Source organism: Anastrepha obliqua, chromosome 5 (assembly GCF_027943255.1).
Source record: "Anastrepha obliqua isolate idAnaObli1 chromosome 5, idAnaObli1_1.0, whole genome shotgun sequence".
Lineage (NCBI taxonomy): Eukaryota > Metazoa > Arthropoda > Insecta > Diptera > Tephritidae > Anastrepha > Anastrepha obliqua.
In genome coordinates this window covers 104055427-104074087 of record NC_072896.1, presented here as the reverse complement: position 1 = coordinate 104074087, position 18661 = coordinate 104055427, and the positions used below count along the sequence as shown (strand labels likewise).

The following is an 18661-nucleotide window of genomic DNA, read 5'->3' as shown; positions in this document are numbered from 1 at the left end:
GAAGTAGAAGCTTCTGGCAATACTTAAAAACAGTGATAAAAGTTCTAACGACCTGCTTATATTCTTTTCTCAAATCCTAATAATGGCATATAGTTCGATGAGAAGTATTGTCATTCCCTCTTGGTGGAAAAAAATTTTTCTATAAATATCAGGGACCGAAAATAATCATTATTTCCAAATTTTCAATGAAAGAAATCAACAGCCTACAAATACCGCAGAACAGTTTCGAATATATAACATGTACAAGGTGGCTTAAAGATAATCATCCAAATATGTTTTCTAATAATTTTTCTAATAAATAAAAAAAAAAATGATTTTAAGTGATGGAAATCTTCACTGGGACTTTACGCGCTCCATTGCTTGGCTGTTTGTCTGTTTGTATATTGTAGCTGTCTAGTTGAAAAGTGTCAAATATGATTAATGTACGACGCCATTTGCTAAAATTATAAATTTTCCGATAGGGTGATTAATTTTGTGCCACCTTATGTTTTTTTTTTAACTCACTTCTTTATAGCCACATTTTGTTTATTTTTTACGTATTTTAATATTTTCGGTTTGAAAATTATTGTAAGTATTCGCTAAATAGCAGATAACTACAAGCCACAAACTATAATATTTGTCCATTACCATTTCAGCACTATTTTACTAGACTTTTATAACTATTTTACAATAGTTTTAAGTACCACGGCTCGTTAAGACTCAGACTAATGTAAAATCAAGCAAGGAAAAAAATTCAACAGTGGTTGTGTGCTAAGATTTTGCGTTTCTTTCCCAGTGACACATTTTTTGCAACAAACATGCATATATTATGTACTAGGTTGTTCAATAAGTTTTGCGGTTCGATAAGAAAAACAGAATTTTATGATTTGCAATGCACTTCATTGTTCAGTATAGTCTCCCTGAACATCAATGCACTTGTTCCAACGAGATTCCAATTTATGAATTGCATCCTTGAAGTGAAAATTTCAAAGGGCTTCCATGTTATGACCACATAATTTGATGCAAAACGCCTTCCACGCATGCATTTTTTGAGGTCTGGAAACAGTTGGAAGTCGCTAGGGGCCAAATCTGATGAATACGGTGAATATTCCAACAATTTGAACTTTAATTCATGGATTTGATCCATTATCAAAATGCTCTTCTGACACGGTGCATTGTCCTAATGAAAATATTTTTTTCTTTTGCAAAGGGGGTCTTTTTCCGAATTTATGCCTTCAGCTGGCCTAAAAGGGCACAATAATATTCACAATTTATTGTTTTACCAGTTTACAAGTAATCCACAAACGAAATTCCTTTCCCATGCAAAAAAACTGATGCTAACAGCTTCTGGGCGGATTTCTGGGCACGAACTCACTTCGGAATCGAAGAACGAGGTTCCCACCACTCCTTAGCCTATGTTTTTGTTGTAGGATCATGGTGATAGACCCAAGTCTCATTTATAGCTATGAATCGATGCACAAAATCCACTTTATCCTTGTGAAAACACTCTAAATGTTGCTGAGCTTTCTCGCATACGAATGTGTTTTTGCTCCATTGTTAGCGAATGCAGCACTCATTGTGCACACATGTTTCTGACACCCAATACTTCAGTAAAAATATTGCCCAATGAGATGCTTAAGACTTCTACTAAATCTCTTTCAGTCACGCGACAATATTTCAATACGATTTCCTGTACTATTTCAACGATTTCTGGTGTTGTTGCTGTTTTTGAACTCCTTGACATGGATCGCTTTCAAGCCTTGTACGATCTCGTTTAAATTCTGCAACCCATCTTTCTACTGTACTAAGCGATGGTGAAAACACCTTTTACACTTTCAGCATTCGTTCATAAATTTTCTTTGGTTTGCCTTCCAAAAATAAAAGTTCAATCGCTGCACGTTACTTGATTTTTTCCATTCTAGAAAATACTGTAACACGTGGATACTAAATGACTTGTGGCACAAACTTCTTGTGCACAATTCTTTTGGAATCGTAAAAACAAATGAGCATCGACTTGGTTTTTCACTTCTTCAAACGCGATTTTTTGGGTGGTGGCTCTTGTGGGGCCTTCCATTCAGCACTTTGACGTTTAGTTTCAGGTTCATGTGGGAAACACCACGTGTCATCACCTGTTGCAATGTTGTAAAGGAAGTGCTCGTCTTTTCTCGCCTTTCGAAGGTCTTTCGAATGTTGAATTCTAAGCAATTTTTGGTCCTCAGTTAACTTGTGCGAAACGAAACGTGCACAGTAAGCCCAAAAGATAAGTTAAAATGCGATAAATCGATGTTTTGGAGTCGTATGTGACTTTCTCCGATTAAATGAATTTCAACGATGATTTCGGTGCATTTTTGATAAATTTACGAACAATTTCGATGGATTTTTCGGTGATTACTGATTTTGGACATAAATGACAATGAACATACGGGTCGTTCATTGTCATTTATGTCCTCACAACCTTCTCTGAAACGTGTGAACAACTCACGAACGAACGAGATAGACACTCATAGCCATAAACTTTTTTCATCAATTCAAATGTTTCGGTAAACGTTTTACCGATTTTAAAACAACATTTTCTCTTACTTCACATGAAACAAGCATGCTGACACTTTAAATGCCATAACTGAACCAAATGTCACCAAGTTTTCACTGGAATTCATCTAAGGATGCAACTTCCAACACACTAACTCACTAAAAAGACGGCGCCAGTCTTGTTTATTTTGGACCTCACCTTGTATAATGACATTCTGATGCATTTTCGTATTTGTATTTATATTCGTAGGTACATTTATAGTATTTGGGAAGTTTACCAACGCGCCAGCAGGTTTTAATTCGTACCCAGCAAATGTACCCAAAAATTTCGTTTAAAAAAAATACTTTCATCGCTTTGTTAACCGGTAAACCTCGTAAAATTTTCATAGGCGCTGATTTTATGATTAATTTGAAAAAAGTGAAGCGGTATTTTTTACAGATGATCGCATTCCATGCCTTCTTCTTGCACTAAAAAAAGGTAAACGTACGGCAACTCTCATAATTGCCTCTTCATCAAAATGCTAGTAAAAGTGTTAGGTAATGTTCGTTGTTCCGCTTTAAGCCATTTTTTTTATTCACGTGTGTATGTTTGGGCTCGTTTTTTAATACTGTCGTAATTATGCTAATCGCTATTTGTTTTTCCTCTTGACTTATGTTGATTACTATTTTATTATATGGAAATGAGGAGTGAATATTTGTTCGTTTAGTCATCTGCTGACTTATGCTTTATGACTTAGTTTGGTATTTATTCGTTTTAAGCTAAACGCTTTTTGATTTATGTTTGTTACTAAACGTTTGTCCGTATATGAGCTGGCAAACATATAAGTATTTCTAAAGCCACAACAATAGGAGGGAAGGCAAGGCGGAAGTTTATTATTGAAGCGAAAGAAGTTTGTTGAGAGATGAGTAAAATTAATATTTGAATCATAACTTACTTGTAATTTTTTTATTTTTCTTGATAATAGGAATTTGAAATCATATAAATTTTCAAAAACCAAAAAAAAATTGTATTAGTTTTGTGCCAAGGTGTGTTTGGTGAGCGTTTGAATTGTGTTCCAAAATGGACTTTATTCCCCACTTGTATATATAAAAATACCTCTCACAAGCAACTAGGCTCATCAATTAATCGACTAGACTTTTTTGATGGTCTCTTCTCATGAACTTGCGAATTAGAAAGTTTTGTCTTCACCTGCTTAGAGCTCTTTTGCTCTTTTGCTAAGTTGATGTATTGATTGATTAAGTGAATACTAGATGATAAACTTGCATCGCTGTAACTGATTTCAAGCTTGATTGATTGCATGGTAATCTATGGTTGCAGCTAAATATTATTCCGCCTTTAGCAGCAAACTGCCGCACTACAACACAACTACAACACAAAGAAAGTTGGCGAATATAACCGCAATTCACTTGACAAATTACAATTCTATGCGGTTTTCGGCTTAATGTTTGATGAGATATAAATACATACATACATATATTTGTATATATGTATGTCAGCAGACATGTTCGCATGCATCAACACAGAATGCAGCGGTGGTATTTGTCAGTCAACAGTCACATTTTGTTGCCTGTTGGCTTAATAACTGCAGTTTTTTTTTTTATTCTGCATATATACAAGGGATGCCAATCCCGGGATCTCAGGGTTTTGTTTTTGGTTCCTGAAATCCCGAAACTATAAAATAAATAATTGGCGCTTATATCATATCTGGGTGTTTTTGCTCGAACTCCTCCTCCTATATATGGCGTGCGTCTTGGTGTTGTTCCATAAATGGGCGGACCTACAGCTTTAAGCCGACCCCGAACAGCAGATATTTTTTATGAGAAGCTTTTTCATGACAGAAATACAGTCGGAGGTTAGTTATTGCCAGCCGAGGGGTAATCGCTATTAGGAAAAACTTTTTCTTTTTCTATCATTTTGGTGTTTGGTGAACGTACGCCCTTAGGAATAGGGGTCACACACCAACCAATTCGGCTACGGTGGCCGTGTTTGTTCTGAGATAAACTTTCTTCTGCGCCTAACTTAGAAATTATTCCGTAGCATCACCCAGAAGCTAAAGATCGACCATAAAACAATCTTAAGTTTTAAGCAAAAATAATTCATTTCTTTTTCTTAATTTTTTGAGTTTTAGTAGGCGAACCACATCTGAACCACATATGAAGGTGTAAAATACTAAAGAACGGATGGCACTTCCTCCAAAAATTTTTTTCGGCGTACTTTATTTTTTAAGGGGAGTTTCATTACAGTTCGGTTCTTCAAATAGCGAAAATTTGCAATTTCCGTTGTCATAGTGTAGTTGTTTGTTCCAGGAGTTAATGAACTGTTATCGAACCAAACACAAAAAGATGGTGTTACTTGTTCTAAAAATGAGTCACACAATTACGTGATGTTAAGTGGTAACTAAGTATCTTAAGTCGCAATATAACTTTACTCCTACAGCCAAACGGCATTTAGGGCCCTGGTGTTGGTGCGTTCGAAATTAGCCGGAGAATGCCTGATCTCTCTCTCTCTCAACTGCATACGAATACTTCGATATTAGGCTCATTTGGGTTCATAGTCACAGTACCATAGCGAGAAACTGCTGGACTGATGAGCTAGCTAGACAGGGGTTCGAGACGGTTTCGCTGCGAAATGAGAGAATTGGCGTTCCTTGGAGAACCTGTGGTCTGCTCCTGGAAAGATGGGCCACGCGTCAACTTAGCGAGCGCTGGTTTAGTGCGCAACGTGCAAAGCCTCGAGATTCTTCTGGCCACGAGTAGATCAAAGAGGCCCGAGTGAACTTCTAAGGCTAACAAAACCGCAGCTCCGAGGTTTAATGGGTAGCATTGCCGGGCATTGCTTATTAAGTTTCCATGCGGCGAGACTTGGAACCATCTTCGCAGTTATCCTACTCTATCCGGGCTAAGATTTGTACAACTTGACTCTCACTTTTTTACTAATATACATTTGCAGATATAGCAGGTTTAAGGGGTAACACCACTGTACACGCGTAAAATAAACACGACTTTTAAAGAATTTTTTTGTATAGAAGGAAAGGGGAAACAATCACTCTGATTTGGGAAGTTATTGCTTATATACTAAAATACAAAACTACAAAGTTTGATCGAAAAATTTTACAAAATGGCGGCATTGGAGACATTTTTGTAATGTGGTTTCTCTTGAAGGAGATCCGCGGCACGCAGCACAGAGGGTGCAAATTTTAATCTGGAACAAAGAAACATTTTTTTTTTTAATCTAGAGGGTAGGGGATTTAAAAAATATTTATTTTTGTGGAATTAGCAAGCATTTGAAGGAAAAAACTCTATTTTGGACTAAAAAAACGGCACTTAAATAATTATAACAATCGTTTAAATTAATCTATCGAAAATCCCCTACGCTCTTCTCTTAAGAAGGTTATTATACAGACGTAGTGAAAAACCTGATTAAAAATATTTAAAATTGTTTGAGTTATGCTGCGTGCCAATTTCAGAAAACGTGTTTTGAGAAAAACGCGTTTAAAGTTTGGAAATTTGGAGAAGTCGTTAGGTAGCAGTCACTAACGCTTGGTTAAAAGCTTAAAATATTTATGAAATAGACTTCGGTAACGTATAAAACTTTTTGTTCTGTATTTTAAAAGGTTCAAAGAATTTTTTAAGCATATAAAAAAAAAATCAATTTTTTGAAATTTCTACAGTGGTGTTACCCCTTAAGTGTCATCTGGTGAATTTCATCAGCAGCTTGAAGCAGTTAGCCCAGTTGTAATTAGCCACCATTTTGATCGTCATACTCCTCTAATCCAAAGCCCCTTCTTCCGCCTGTTCGGTTCTTCTATCTCTGTTTTTCCCCTGCATGGTATCACAGTGGACAGATCCTTGTACGAGTGGGCTCTTGTATATGCAGCCATTTACCATTACCTAATCTAACCTAAGTCGTAGTTTTACCGGGCACCATTTTCATGAAATTTCGTAGAGTTGCAAGCTAAGCACAAACTAATTTTTTGATAAAATGTGTATTATAAAAATCGTTTGCTTGTATTTAAGGAGAGCTCAATACAAAATTACACCTTGATAAGATTAGATTTGTGGGGGGTTGGACAAGTCCAAGCACTAAGTCAGGAGACCATTGTACTACACCCGGATAGATTTCAGTAGAAGGAATAGAGGTAGGAAAGTAAAAAAGGTGGGTGGTAAGACGCATAAATTAGTTTGAGGTCACTCTTCCACAAATCGTTTGGATTTATTGATGAATATTAAGAGATCCGGAAGAGGAAGAGTATGAACTTTATCCATACTCAGTATATCGCAAGTTGTATATCCGGAAAACGGCAAACAGCTACAGAGAAAATGCTCTACAGTGTCGTCATTCTCAAGACAGGATAGGCATATCGGACTGTCTACGACCCCCATGGCAGCCAAATGCTGACCACAGACGTTGTGCCCTGTGATTACACCCAGGTCCTTTCTGCTGAGTTTTAGGAGAAATGTCGCTATTTTTCTGTTTGATTCTTTCACAAAGCACTTGGCTACTCTGCACGAGTTCAACCCAAACCAACGTCCTCTATGGGTAGACCTCATGAAGTCGTCAATCCATAGTTGAATCGATGCGGAATTGACCCCTGGAAAGGGTTCAGGACCTAGTGGCATACTTGCAGAGCCTTCATTTGCCAATTTATCAGCTAAATCGTTCCCTGTAATACCACAATGTCCAGGCATCCAAATAAGACTAACTTTGTTGTGTTTTGCAACCCTGTTCAGTTTGGTCTTACATTCACCGACTAACTTCGAAGAGCGGCGTGGGTTAGCAAGGGTTTTCAGTGCAGCTTGACTGTCACTACAAATTCCAATACTGCTACCTTGCCAGTTTTTCTCAATTAGCCAGTACGCCACATTCAAGATGGCATAGACTTCCATAAGGAATACCGTGGCCATCTGTCCTGTGGCATAAGAGTACTTAGTGTCTTCGTCTAAGTACCATCCAGATCCTGAAATTACACCTACAAATTCACAACAAACATAAAATATAGCAACGCTATTTTCCTCCTTAGACTAGCCACATGCCGTCAGCGTCAAAATAAAGGGTGATAGGTTTTGACTATTTATTTATTTATTTTGTTTAAATTAGTGATTAGTAGTAAAGGGTGGTTAAGTTTCAAAGGCCGGTGTTGGTTTTGAATAAAATACATTTGTTTTAAGAAATGATTGTTATTTCTCTTTATTATTATAATGTTGGAACGGCTCAATTACGCATAAAATAAAATATTGGCCAAATGGCCGCCGTGGCCTCGGCGGCACACTTCCATCCGATGGTCCAAATTTTCGTGACGCTGAGGCATAATTGAGGTTCTATACCGTTAATGTGCCGAATTATCTCATCCTTTAGCTCTTGAATTGTTGCTGGCTTATCGACGTACACCTTTTCTTTCAAATAACGCCAAAGAAAGAAGTCCAACGGTGTCAAATCACATGATCTTGGCGGCCAATTGACATCGCCGCGACGTGAGATTATTCGGCCATCAAATTTTTCGCGCAAAAGAGCCATTGTTTCGTTAGCTGTATGAAAAGTGGCACCGTCCTGTTGAAACCACATATCGTTCACATCCATATCTTCCAATTCGGCCGTAAAAAGTTCGTTATCATCTCAGGATAGCGAACACTATTCACAGTAACTGCCATAAACCGCACCAAACAGTCGCTCTTTGTGGGTGCATTGGTTTTTCGGCAATCACTCTTGGATTATCATTCGCCCGAATGCGGAAATTCTGCTTATTGACGAATCCACTGAGGTGAAAATATGCCTCATCACTGAAGATGATTTTCTTCGAAAATTGGTCATTCACTGTTGCCATCTCCTGCCACCATTCTGACCATTGACGACGCGTGGCTCGTGTATCGACGCGTATCTTTCCATGGTTCAAATTGAATTAGTCTGAAATTGAAAAATGTCAAATGAAATGCAGAAAAAACTTGACGTTTAGGTATGGTTCACATTCAACATCAGCCATTTTTAATTTAACCACCCTTTACAATGAAATTTTGAACCTCATATAAAATTTGTAAGAATTCGGCAAATTTTGATACCCTTCACTCAGACTTTTTAGAAAAGTTAGGGTATGCAGTTTATAGATCATTTATATAATATAATGAAGTGCAAGTTTCAAGTGGTTCAACAATTGCATTAATTTTTCACAATTTTGTGCTGACTGGTGAGTGTTGCCTTCCATGCATATAAAAAAGTGGAATAGGCGTTAAATGGAGAAAATACACACGTCCGCAACGAAAAAAATTCTCAAAACTTAATCTGTTTTTTGATGTACTTGAAACTTACAATTTATTACACAAAAATTCAATGATCTATAAAACTACATACCTGGAATTTTTCTAAAAATTCTGAGTAAAAAGTTTGAAATTTTGATCAAAATTTGGCGAATTCTTACAAATTTTATTCAAAGTTCGAAACTTTGCTTTACTTGGTTCTTGTTGTCGTATGAATTATATTTTTATAAAAAAATAATTTAATTTACAAAATAAATAAATAAATAGTCAAAACTTATCGAAATGTGGTGTACACTGTTTTTTGACGCTGACTGTATATCCGATTTATATCTGAGCCACTTCTCTGAAGCTCTGCTCTTTATCCCTTTCGAATGTTCTATAAAACTCCAATTGCTATGAAGTGTAAAATTTAATTTGCGCGAATTTTCTACCTCATTCGTTATAATTAGAACTTCAGATTGTTGGAATCGATAATCTATTCCAATCAATTACCGATTTCGTAGAACTAACTATAAGTGACCCTCCGAAATTTGCTACACTTTCTACGCAGAGATTCTTCATTTCCCTTTTCACATTCCCTTTCTACCTCAAAATTCCATAACACCAGCACTCATCGCACTTTCTATTTGACCATTGCCATTTAATTTCGACAAATCACAACAATTTACGTGCCATATATGTCAACATACAACATGAAATTGCAACGCTTTTATTGATTGTTGAAATATGCCTAAGTATTTGTTTATGGATTAGCATGAAACATTGACAATCAAACAGACAAGCTGGCATGCAGGTGCACACATGCATATGTAAGATATTAAAAAGTCAGCATAATAAAATTTAGCCGCTAATAACACTAGTCACCACAACATATTGGAACTGGCTGGCGACATGTGCTTGAAATTTATGCCGAGTAAGTAACGCTTAATAACTTGCTTTGTCTTTTGGCGTTGACATAAGCGACAAAAAGGTACAGCAGTAAAATAAATTATATATCTTAAAAAAGCTATATATTATGAAATAATAAATACATTCAACAAAAAGTCACAACAACAATTGTTATCTCTTCAACCGGTTTCCATCAACCGCGACTTGGAACCCGCATAGCCGCTGCCGATGGTAGATACGTATTGGTGACGCTATTCGTATACCATTATTTTTATTATTGTTGTTATTATTGCCTATGAAAATTAATATTTCAATTAGTTTTCGTTTGGTGTAGTTTTTTATTATTAGCTGAGGACTTTTGCTTTTCCACCTTAAATTTTCTTCATATTTGATGACTTTTTTATTAGCTGTTTGTAACTCATTATTCCGTTGCTTTAGGCTTGATTGTCGATGGAATGCAGGCATTACTTATATGAGCATGATTGTGCAATAATACGCATACACACTCTATTCCAAAAAAACCAAACTTTTCACCGATATAAACAACCGGTGTATAAGCCACTGGATATTTAGCGACAAATATTTTTATTACATAAACTATAACTTAGCATTCTGCTTAGATGCACAATTTTTCACGCTTTTCTAAGTTAACAAATTATCTATATAAGTACTCTTTCATTGGGAATTTTGTTTAGGTCGTCACAGTATAGTCTCAGTGTCTTGAATTACTTCGATTAAGAATAAATAATAATAAACTTAGGGTGCCAAATCAAACGATTTGTATAGAGTTTAATAAGTGTCCGTGTTAGAAATGAAGACATCATTTTTTCAAAATTTTTGAAGTGAAAACTTCTCTAGAATCGTTGGGAGTGATTTGAGTAAAAGGTTAACGAAAAAAGCGACACTCTTGGCTACGAATATTACATATAAACGTAGCGACGAACTAAATAACTTTTAGGCCAGTGCCGACAGCATGGCGCGATAGCCGAGCGGCTAGCAATGTGAGCTTCCGATCCAAAACTCTTGGTTCGAATCACAAGAAAAAAAAATTTTTTATACAGTTATTTTATACATTTACATTTATACACCAGAGACTTGCCGATACCCTCGAATAGCTTGATCGCCACTTTCGCCGACGACACTGCCATCCTAGCAATTGGAAAAAGTGCTGAAGAAGCTGCAACCAAACTTCAAATTGCAACAAACGCTATTGAAGAATGGACGAAGACTTGGCGCATAAAATTGAACAATACCAAGTCAATACATGTAAACTTCACCAACAAAAAAGTGAATCATTATCCAATAATGCTGCTAGGTACCGCAATACCACATGCAAACACTGCAAAATACCTTGGCATGACGCTTGATGCTAAGCTTCGATGGAAGGAGCATATAAAACTTAAACGGCATGAAATCCATCTGAAGGTAATACAAATTAAATGGCTAATTGGACGAAGATCAAAGCTATCCATATATAACAAAATAGCGATATATAAACAAATTATAAAACCAGTGTGGTCCTATGGCGCGCAATTATGGGGTTGCGCCAGTCAAAGTAATATAAATATACTTCAACGACTCCAGAATAAAATCCTTCGAGATATTCTCAACGCACCTTGGTTCGTTCGCAATAAGGATATTCATCGTGACCTCAATATCCCTACGGTCGCTGAAGAAATTAAAAAACAAGCAGAAGCCCACTCCCATAGACTTCAAAGGCACGTGAACGAGGAAGCTAGCAATCTGCTCAACACCTCAGGCCTAACTCGACGACTGCATCGAATTAAACCACATGATCTGGCATGATGGCTGTTAACTTAAGGAAGGGACTATGAAAATCTCTTCACAAAATTTTATTTATGTTACCAAAATTGTACTGCTCGTTAGTTTATCTGTAACTAGTTGCAGTGCCAACAAACATTGTTATGTATTTTATATTGTATCTATGTTTGTAATAAAAAAAAAAAAAAAAAAAAATTTTATTTTATTTTATGATATGTTTATGAGGAGCTTTTTGAAGTGAAAACTTCTTTAGAATCGTTGGGAGTGATTTGAGAAAAAGTGAAACGAAAAAAGCGACACTCTTGGCTACGAATATTACATATAAACGTAGCGACGAACTAAATAACTTTTAGGCCAGCGCCGACAGCATGGCGCGATAGCCGAGCGGCTAGCAATGTGAGCTTCTGATCCAAAATTCTTGGTTCGAATTACAAGAAAAAAAATTTTTTTATACAGTTATTTTATTTTATTTTATGATATGTTTATGAGGAGCCTTTTTTCATGGCAGAAATACACTCGGTGTTTTGCCGTTGCCTGCTAGGGGTGAGCGCTATTAGAAAAATAGTTTTCCTTAATTTTGGTATTTTCACCGAGATTCGAACTGTTTACACATTCGAGATTCGAACTGTTTACACATTTTCCAAAGGTGACGGAGAACCAAAAAAAAAAGTCGATTTTCAAACAAATACGAGTGCATATGTGTAATTGTGTTAGAGTTTCGGTCACGCCCCAGCAAAACCTGCGTGCATATATGTTTGTAACATTCAAAAAAATGTAATTGTGTTAGAGTTTTGGTCACGCAGGTTTTGCTGGGGACGCTCATAATAGCAACCGCGTGTGTATTTTTATATTCGTAAATATTTTCATTTTTAAATATTTTCCGCAATTATGCCGAAAAATAATACAGAAAAGTGTCGTGAGTCTCGACAGAAAAAAAATCAATAAATAGCATCACGGAATTCATTCACGAAAATTTAATAAAGTATACACCAGAAGTATCGTGGATACTTAGAAAAGATTACAATAAAGTTCCAATGATTTTAAGTGGCGATTTTAACGTAAATTTTGCATTGGACACAGCGGTTCCTTTAATTGACCTTCTCAATACAACATTCAATTTAAAAATGTGTAACAATCGCACTGAATCGACAACACGATCAAAAACAACCATTGACGCGGTATTTCAAAGACATGTTGACAACATCGAAACCAAAGCATTTGTATCATATTTTAGCTATCATAAGCCACTCGTATAATTTGTTGAAATTGAAAACATTGAGGATGAATAATAATAAAATGAAGAAAATAAAATATGAACTTTATAGCAATATTATAATGAACCTATAATTATCCCGCTCCGAATGCTGCTTTCGTCTTATTCTCTCTCAGTTTGTTTTACGGAAGGTTTCACTTCTATCGCGTCTAACCGTTAGACTGGTATTTTTTTTTTTTAACTTACTCCCCTTTTAGAAAGATACACTGCTCCCAACGCTCCGGCCATTTTTTAACCCCTCCAAAAAATAGGATTCGTCGAACTCTCCAAAATACGCCTCTGTCTCTGCGATCAGCCATTTCTTTATGTTAAGGAACAAGAAAAAGTCGAAAGGAGCTAGATCGGGTGAATACGGGGGGTGCGGCAGCAATTCATAACGCAATTCATGCAGTTTGATGGCGATAACTCTAAATGAATGTGCTGGTGCGTTATCGTGGTGAAACAGCACCTTCTTTTTCGCCAAATTCGGCCTTGTTTCCTTCAATTTTTTGTGAAAGCGATACAATAACTCACTGTAGTAGTAGTATTGTCTAGTAATCGTTCTTCATTTTTCTAAAAAGCAAGGACGCCGTTCGCATATCAAAAAATCGTCGCTATGACCTTTCCGGCCGAAGGGACTGTCTTCGCCTTCTTTGGAGCAGATTCACCGAGAAAACCCATTGGTTTGATAGTTGCTTAGTTTCTGGTGTGTAATAATGAATCCAGGTTTCATCGACGGTGACAGCTCAATGCAAAAATTCCTTCAGATCTCGTTTAAATTGCCCCAAGCACTGCTTCGAAGATAAACAGTCGCATCCGCTTATTATCCACCATGAGCAATCGCGGCACCTATCGGGCCGACAATTTTTTCATCGCCAACTTATCACGTAAAATATTAATTGACTTTCAGGTCGACACACCTATGGCTTCTGTTATTTCGCGCACTTTCATTCGTCGATCAGCGAGAATCATGTCGTGGACTTTTTGAATGATTTGCTCGGTAACCACGTCTGCAGGGCTATGTAGAGGCTTTTGCTAAGGGAACTTTAACCATCAATATATTCCGAAGGTATTCATGCTCAAAATTTCTACGTATCAAATTTCCTCGTAACAAAGAGGTTTTTTCAGTAGACTTAGCGAAAAAAAATTTATATTGAGCTTTTCGTTTTATCAAGTTTCGTTATATTGTAGTTTCACTGTATTTGCATCGTAATTTACAATTGCCGTGATGTCAGGTCATTTGCTGTTATGAATTGGTTAATTACTTTTATTTATCTTATTTGATTTTATTTTGATAATCTGCAGTTCTAATTACCTTAGAGAGTAGAGAAAAATATAAAGAAAAGCCATCCAAATTCGGCAACTTAAATATTAGCCACTATAAATGCACAAACGCAACAATAAAAAAGTAACCCTGCAAGAAAAATTTGTGCCGATGGCAGATATTTCTGGTTAAGGAGAAAGAAAGTGAAATGTATGCTTTTAATATTTTATTAGCATGCAAATTAATCTTGGGAACTACAAAGATTTGAATATCAGGTCAAATGATAGAAAAAATTTTTTTCTAACAGTGGTCGCCCCACGGCAGGCAATTGCAAACGTTCGAGTGTGTCTGCCATGAAAAATCTCCTCATAAAACACCATTTGCTGTTCAGAGTCGACTTAAAACTGTAGATCTCTCCATTTGTGAAAAAAACATCAAGTCGAACACCACAAATAAGAAGAGGAGATCCGCTATACACCCACTAAAAGGATGTAAGCGCCAAATATATTAATCTTGACTTTTTATATCCTGGTGCTGCTCTTGCTTCCAATGATATTGATATATGTACATCATTATCATTAGCACTACAGTCTTGTCTGTACAAGAAGTTGTGCTTCCACAACTACGGTTCTCCACTCCGATCGATGCTTTATTACGTTTTTCCAGTTTGTTATCCCCATTTTCCGTAGGTCGGCTTTGGCGTCATCAACTCAGCGTTTACTTGGTATCCCACGAACTCTCCGTCCAATTGGTTGTTTATGTTCCATAGACATATGTTCTATACTCTGTGCATGTGCCCAAGCCACCTGATTCGTTGACTTTTCATCAAGCGTATTGCCTTTCCATTATGTATCAAAGCGTCGTTATCCGATATATTCCGTCATCTCGCCTGGAATTTGAATAATTTTATGTATGCAAAGAATGAGCATATGAACATTACATTACATTTTCAAGGCACAGTACTCTTAGGTAGTATTTTAACAGATAGAGTCTGATATAAAATTTACTGAACGCTTTTAAACATCTGTTACAATATTCAACCAGCGTTTTTCTGTCGGAAACGTTGTACAATGTTCTTCTAAACAACCCAGGACTAATATTACTAACTTTTAGGCAAACAGTCAGAAATAGAGGCTTTCGGCTCTGTGATAGTGAAATCGAGTTCTATAAGGTTATGCATGAAAGGTCACGGACTTCGATGCAGGCGCAAAAGGACTGGACTCTAAAGATTTCAAAAGCAGTAGAGGTTATCTTCTGGTACTCTCTGTGTGAGTTTGATCAATGATCTAATTGCTTGGGAAAGGAGGTAAAATTATGCATAGCCTGCTGGAGTTTGAGCCCTTCCTATTGAAGCGACCAGCCTCTAACTGCCATTAAAATGAGCAGGAGGCATTTAACTTTGCCTATGTGATTCGCGGAATTTTGAGACTATTTTCATATTAATTGAAACTACATAGCGCACCGTTATGTAAAATTCGCCAATTTGCCTCTAAGAAAAAGAAAACCACGAAACCAGGAATATTTTATCATTTACTAACACGGCACCAAAGTTCATAGCACGCATTTTTTTCCTACAGGTAAAGAAACACTTTCATTTCGTGTTGTTGGGGGTGAAACGTAAGTCCGCAAACTAGCGAGACAGTCAATCAGTCACTTAGTCAACTTGCGCTTTGCAAAGCTTTCACTGCTGTTAGAGGGCAACAGCAGAAAAGCATACGGCGCCATACTCGTAGTGACCCCAAACATGGTTGAAAACTATGCGGTGGTAATGGTAAGTGTGAAGTGTAGCAGCATGAAAGGAAAAGTAAGGCCGAAATTGATAGTGCTACTTTTTTTAATTTGTGTGGAAATTAAAATTAAAATCGATTCCCATATTTTTCATTTTAGGTTGGATCCTTCATATGTTAAAAAAAAAACTCGTAACAATTTTATTATACTTTTTACGATTGAGAGCGTTAATAAAAAATTCGAAAGAGTTTTATGATTTCACTGGCTTTGCTGTAAATTATCGGGGTGGTTATAAATAATGGTCCATTATTCAAAAGAGCTGTACCAATTTGTGGGATTTTTTAAATTTAAAATTAGTTTTTGTCTTTCCCAGCCCAACGCGAATTTCGATCGTGTACTTTTTAATTAGAAAAAGTGGCACTCGGTCCTAAGCCAATTCAAGTAAACCGTTGCCGATTCATTGTGATAACTTTTTCAACTTAATCGCTACTAAAAACACACTGTCACACTCTCCTCCTTGTTTTTCGAAGCTCAACTAGTTTGAGATGATTCGCATATCAGTTTCAACAACTACGATCCCCATTGCAAATGCCAAGGTATATCCACCTTGAGCCTTCATCTCTGAGAATAGTTGTCTCTTGTAATGAGCTTGCACAGGGCGAACCGCATCCATAATATGTTGTTCCATGTCAGCGAATGTGGTGCGGAAGTGTCTGGCAAACTCGCCTGCTGCCTCATTGCCTCTTTACCCTGATAACCATTGAGGAAATTGTAAAGCCGATGAGCTAGCCAGGAATGGTACTACTCTTCAAATGCTCAGTGATCTAAGTACCATTGGGTTACCTATGGCTACGAGCAAATTAATAATTAAGAATAGCATTATTCAAGAAGCCAATAGGCCATGGAGAGAAGAAGACACATGAGTAACAGCTAGGTTACTATGGCCGCAAATAAACAAGAAAAAGACAAAGGAACTGCTTAGCCTCTCAAGAGAGGATATCTCGAAGGTCGTGGCTTGTGTAACCAGTCATTGCCTATTTGACATGCATTTCTTGAGACAAGAAGCTTTCTCACATGAATATTGTAAAATTCATAGAGATGAGGAAGAGGAAGCATCAGTTGAGCACTTCCTTTGCAGTTGTCCAACCTTAGGTTAGGTTAGGTTTGGCAGCCGCATCGCACATAGAGACAACGATGCCACTTAGACCACAAAATGGGTCCGTTGTGAAGCCGCGGGGGCTGAGCTACATTTCCCTCTCCATATTAAACCATCCTGAGCTTTTGACAAAGCGTAAAAGGTTGTTGATACCTAAAATGTATAGATTATCTATATTCGTTAAGAAGTAGGATTTTAAAAATCGGTTCCTGCTTCTGGCTAGAGCTGGGCATGTGCAAAAAAGGTGTTGAATTGTTTCCAACTCCTCCTCATTTCTGCAGCTACGACAGAAATCATGCGTGTAAACGCCTAATCTCTTTGCATGATTTCCTATGAGACAATGTCCTGTGAGGGCCCCTACTAAGGTCCTGATTTGAAGTCTATTCAGTTTTATAATGCTCTTGGACAGACGTAAATTTAGAATTGGCCATGTTTGCCTAGCAATTTCACAGGTGTTAACGCTAATCTATCTCTGATTTGTAGACCTGATTAATGCGTCCTTAATGAGAAGCTTACAAGTTGCGAGAGGTATCTCCATAAGATTACTTATGTCTGGCAAACAGGTACCTTCTCTTGCAAGTTGGTCTGCCCTACAGTTCCCTGGTATATCTCTGTGGCCTGGAACCCAGCACAAGATTATCCGATATTGTTTGGCCATCTCATTTAGAGATTGGCGACAACGTAAGACACTCCTTGATGTTGTTTGGAATGCATCCAGGGCTCGTAGGGCAGCTTGGCTGTCTGATAGAATGCAGATATCCGTTGATGATATTCTGTTTATCTTTAGCCATTTTAAGGCTTCATGAATAGCGTTTATTTCCGCTTGAAAAACACTACAGTGATCCGGTAGTTTAAAAGATTCACTGGTATAAAGCTCTTCGCAATATAATAATAACTCTGATCCTACACCGGTGTCCATTTTAGATCCGTTCGTGTAGATTTTAACGGGTGATGGATCTTCTTCAAGTCATTTTAGTCTAGAAGGGATTTTCATTAAGCAATTCCTTTCGAAGCAGAGAATGGGAGGGTGACAATCGCAGTCACTGGGTATATCCGTGTAGGAGTCTAAGATGGTCGAATGTTCCTGTGTGACAGTCTTCCATTGTGAGCTCGCTTTGAGCCTTACAGCGGAGCAGGCCGCTAAGTATTTGCAGAAGAGATCTAGGGGTGGCAGATGTAGTATGATATCCAAAGCCATGGATGGCGTGGTTTTGTCCAACCTTAGCTAAAAAAAGAGCAGGTTTCCTAAGTAAATGATTTTTCAGTTTTCTTACGGAACTGTCTGGCGTGGGGATGGAACCAATCCTGCGTTTCATAAGAACCACAAAAAGAAAAAGAACCGTGAAGAAAAGTAAATGAAGTTCCTTGTAGCACAGTGGTATCACAACGGACCTGTAAGGTCTAAATGAGTTGGTCGTACAGGCCGACTACCGCCGTAACCTAACTTAACCTACCCCGATAACTCTAATAAGTGAGTTGTTCGAAGTCGTCTGTTTAAAACCAAAAAGAGAGTTATATGAGTTATCAATTTCAACGAGAATTTTCATATTTCTCTTTTAGGCATTTTTAAATTACGTCTCCATCTCCGAAGAAGATTGTCGTTGGCACACAGAAGTCTGTAATGTCTGATAGACGAAACTCAGCAAGTACTGTGGTGTGCCTACTTCGAGCTACTTTGCAAGTAGATAGTTCACGTGGTCTTATCAAGTTCAGTGGATTGAATATTGTGCCCAGCACACTATTTCGAGATACACCTGCGGACTTCCTCGAATTACTAGTCGCGGATCTAATTCATTTGGTTAATACCCAATTTCGATGCCTTTCTCTTCATTAC

General features: G+C 37.3%; 1 protein-coding gene across 1 annotated transcript in view; it reads left to right on the top strand.

Annotated features, from left to right (window-relative positions):
• The window catches only part of LOC129248904 (protein spaetzle 4), a 41746-nt gene that overhangs the window by 18633 nt on the left and 4452 nt on the right, over positions 1 to 18661 (top strand). The window contains exon 3 of the mRNA XM_054888514.1: positions 10737 to 11070. Within this exon, the coding sequence (XP_054744489.1) occupies positions 10737 to 11070 (334 nt within the window). The remainder of the gene's footprint in view (positions 1 to 10736; positions 11071 to 18661) is intronic.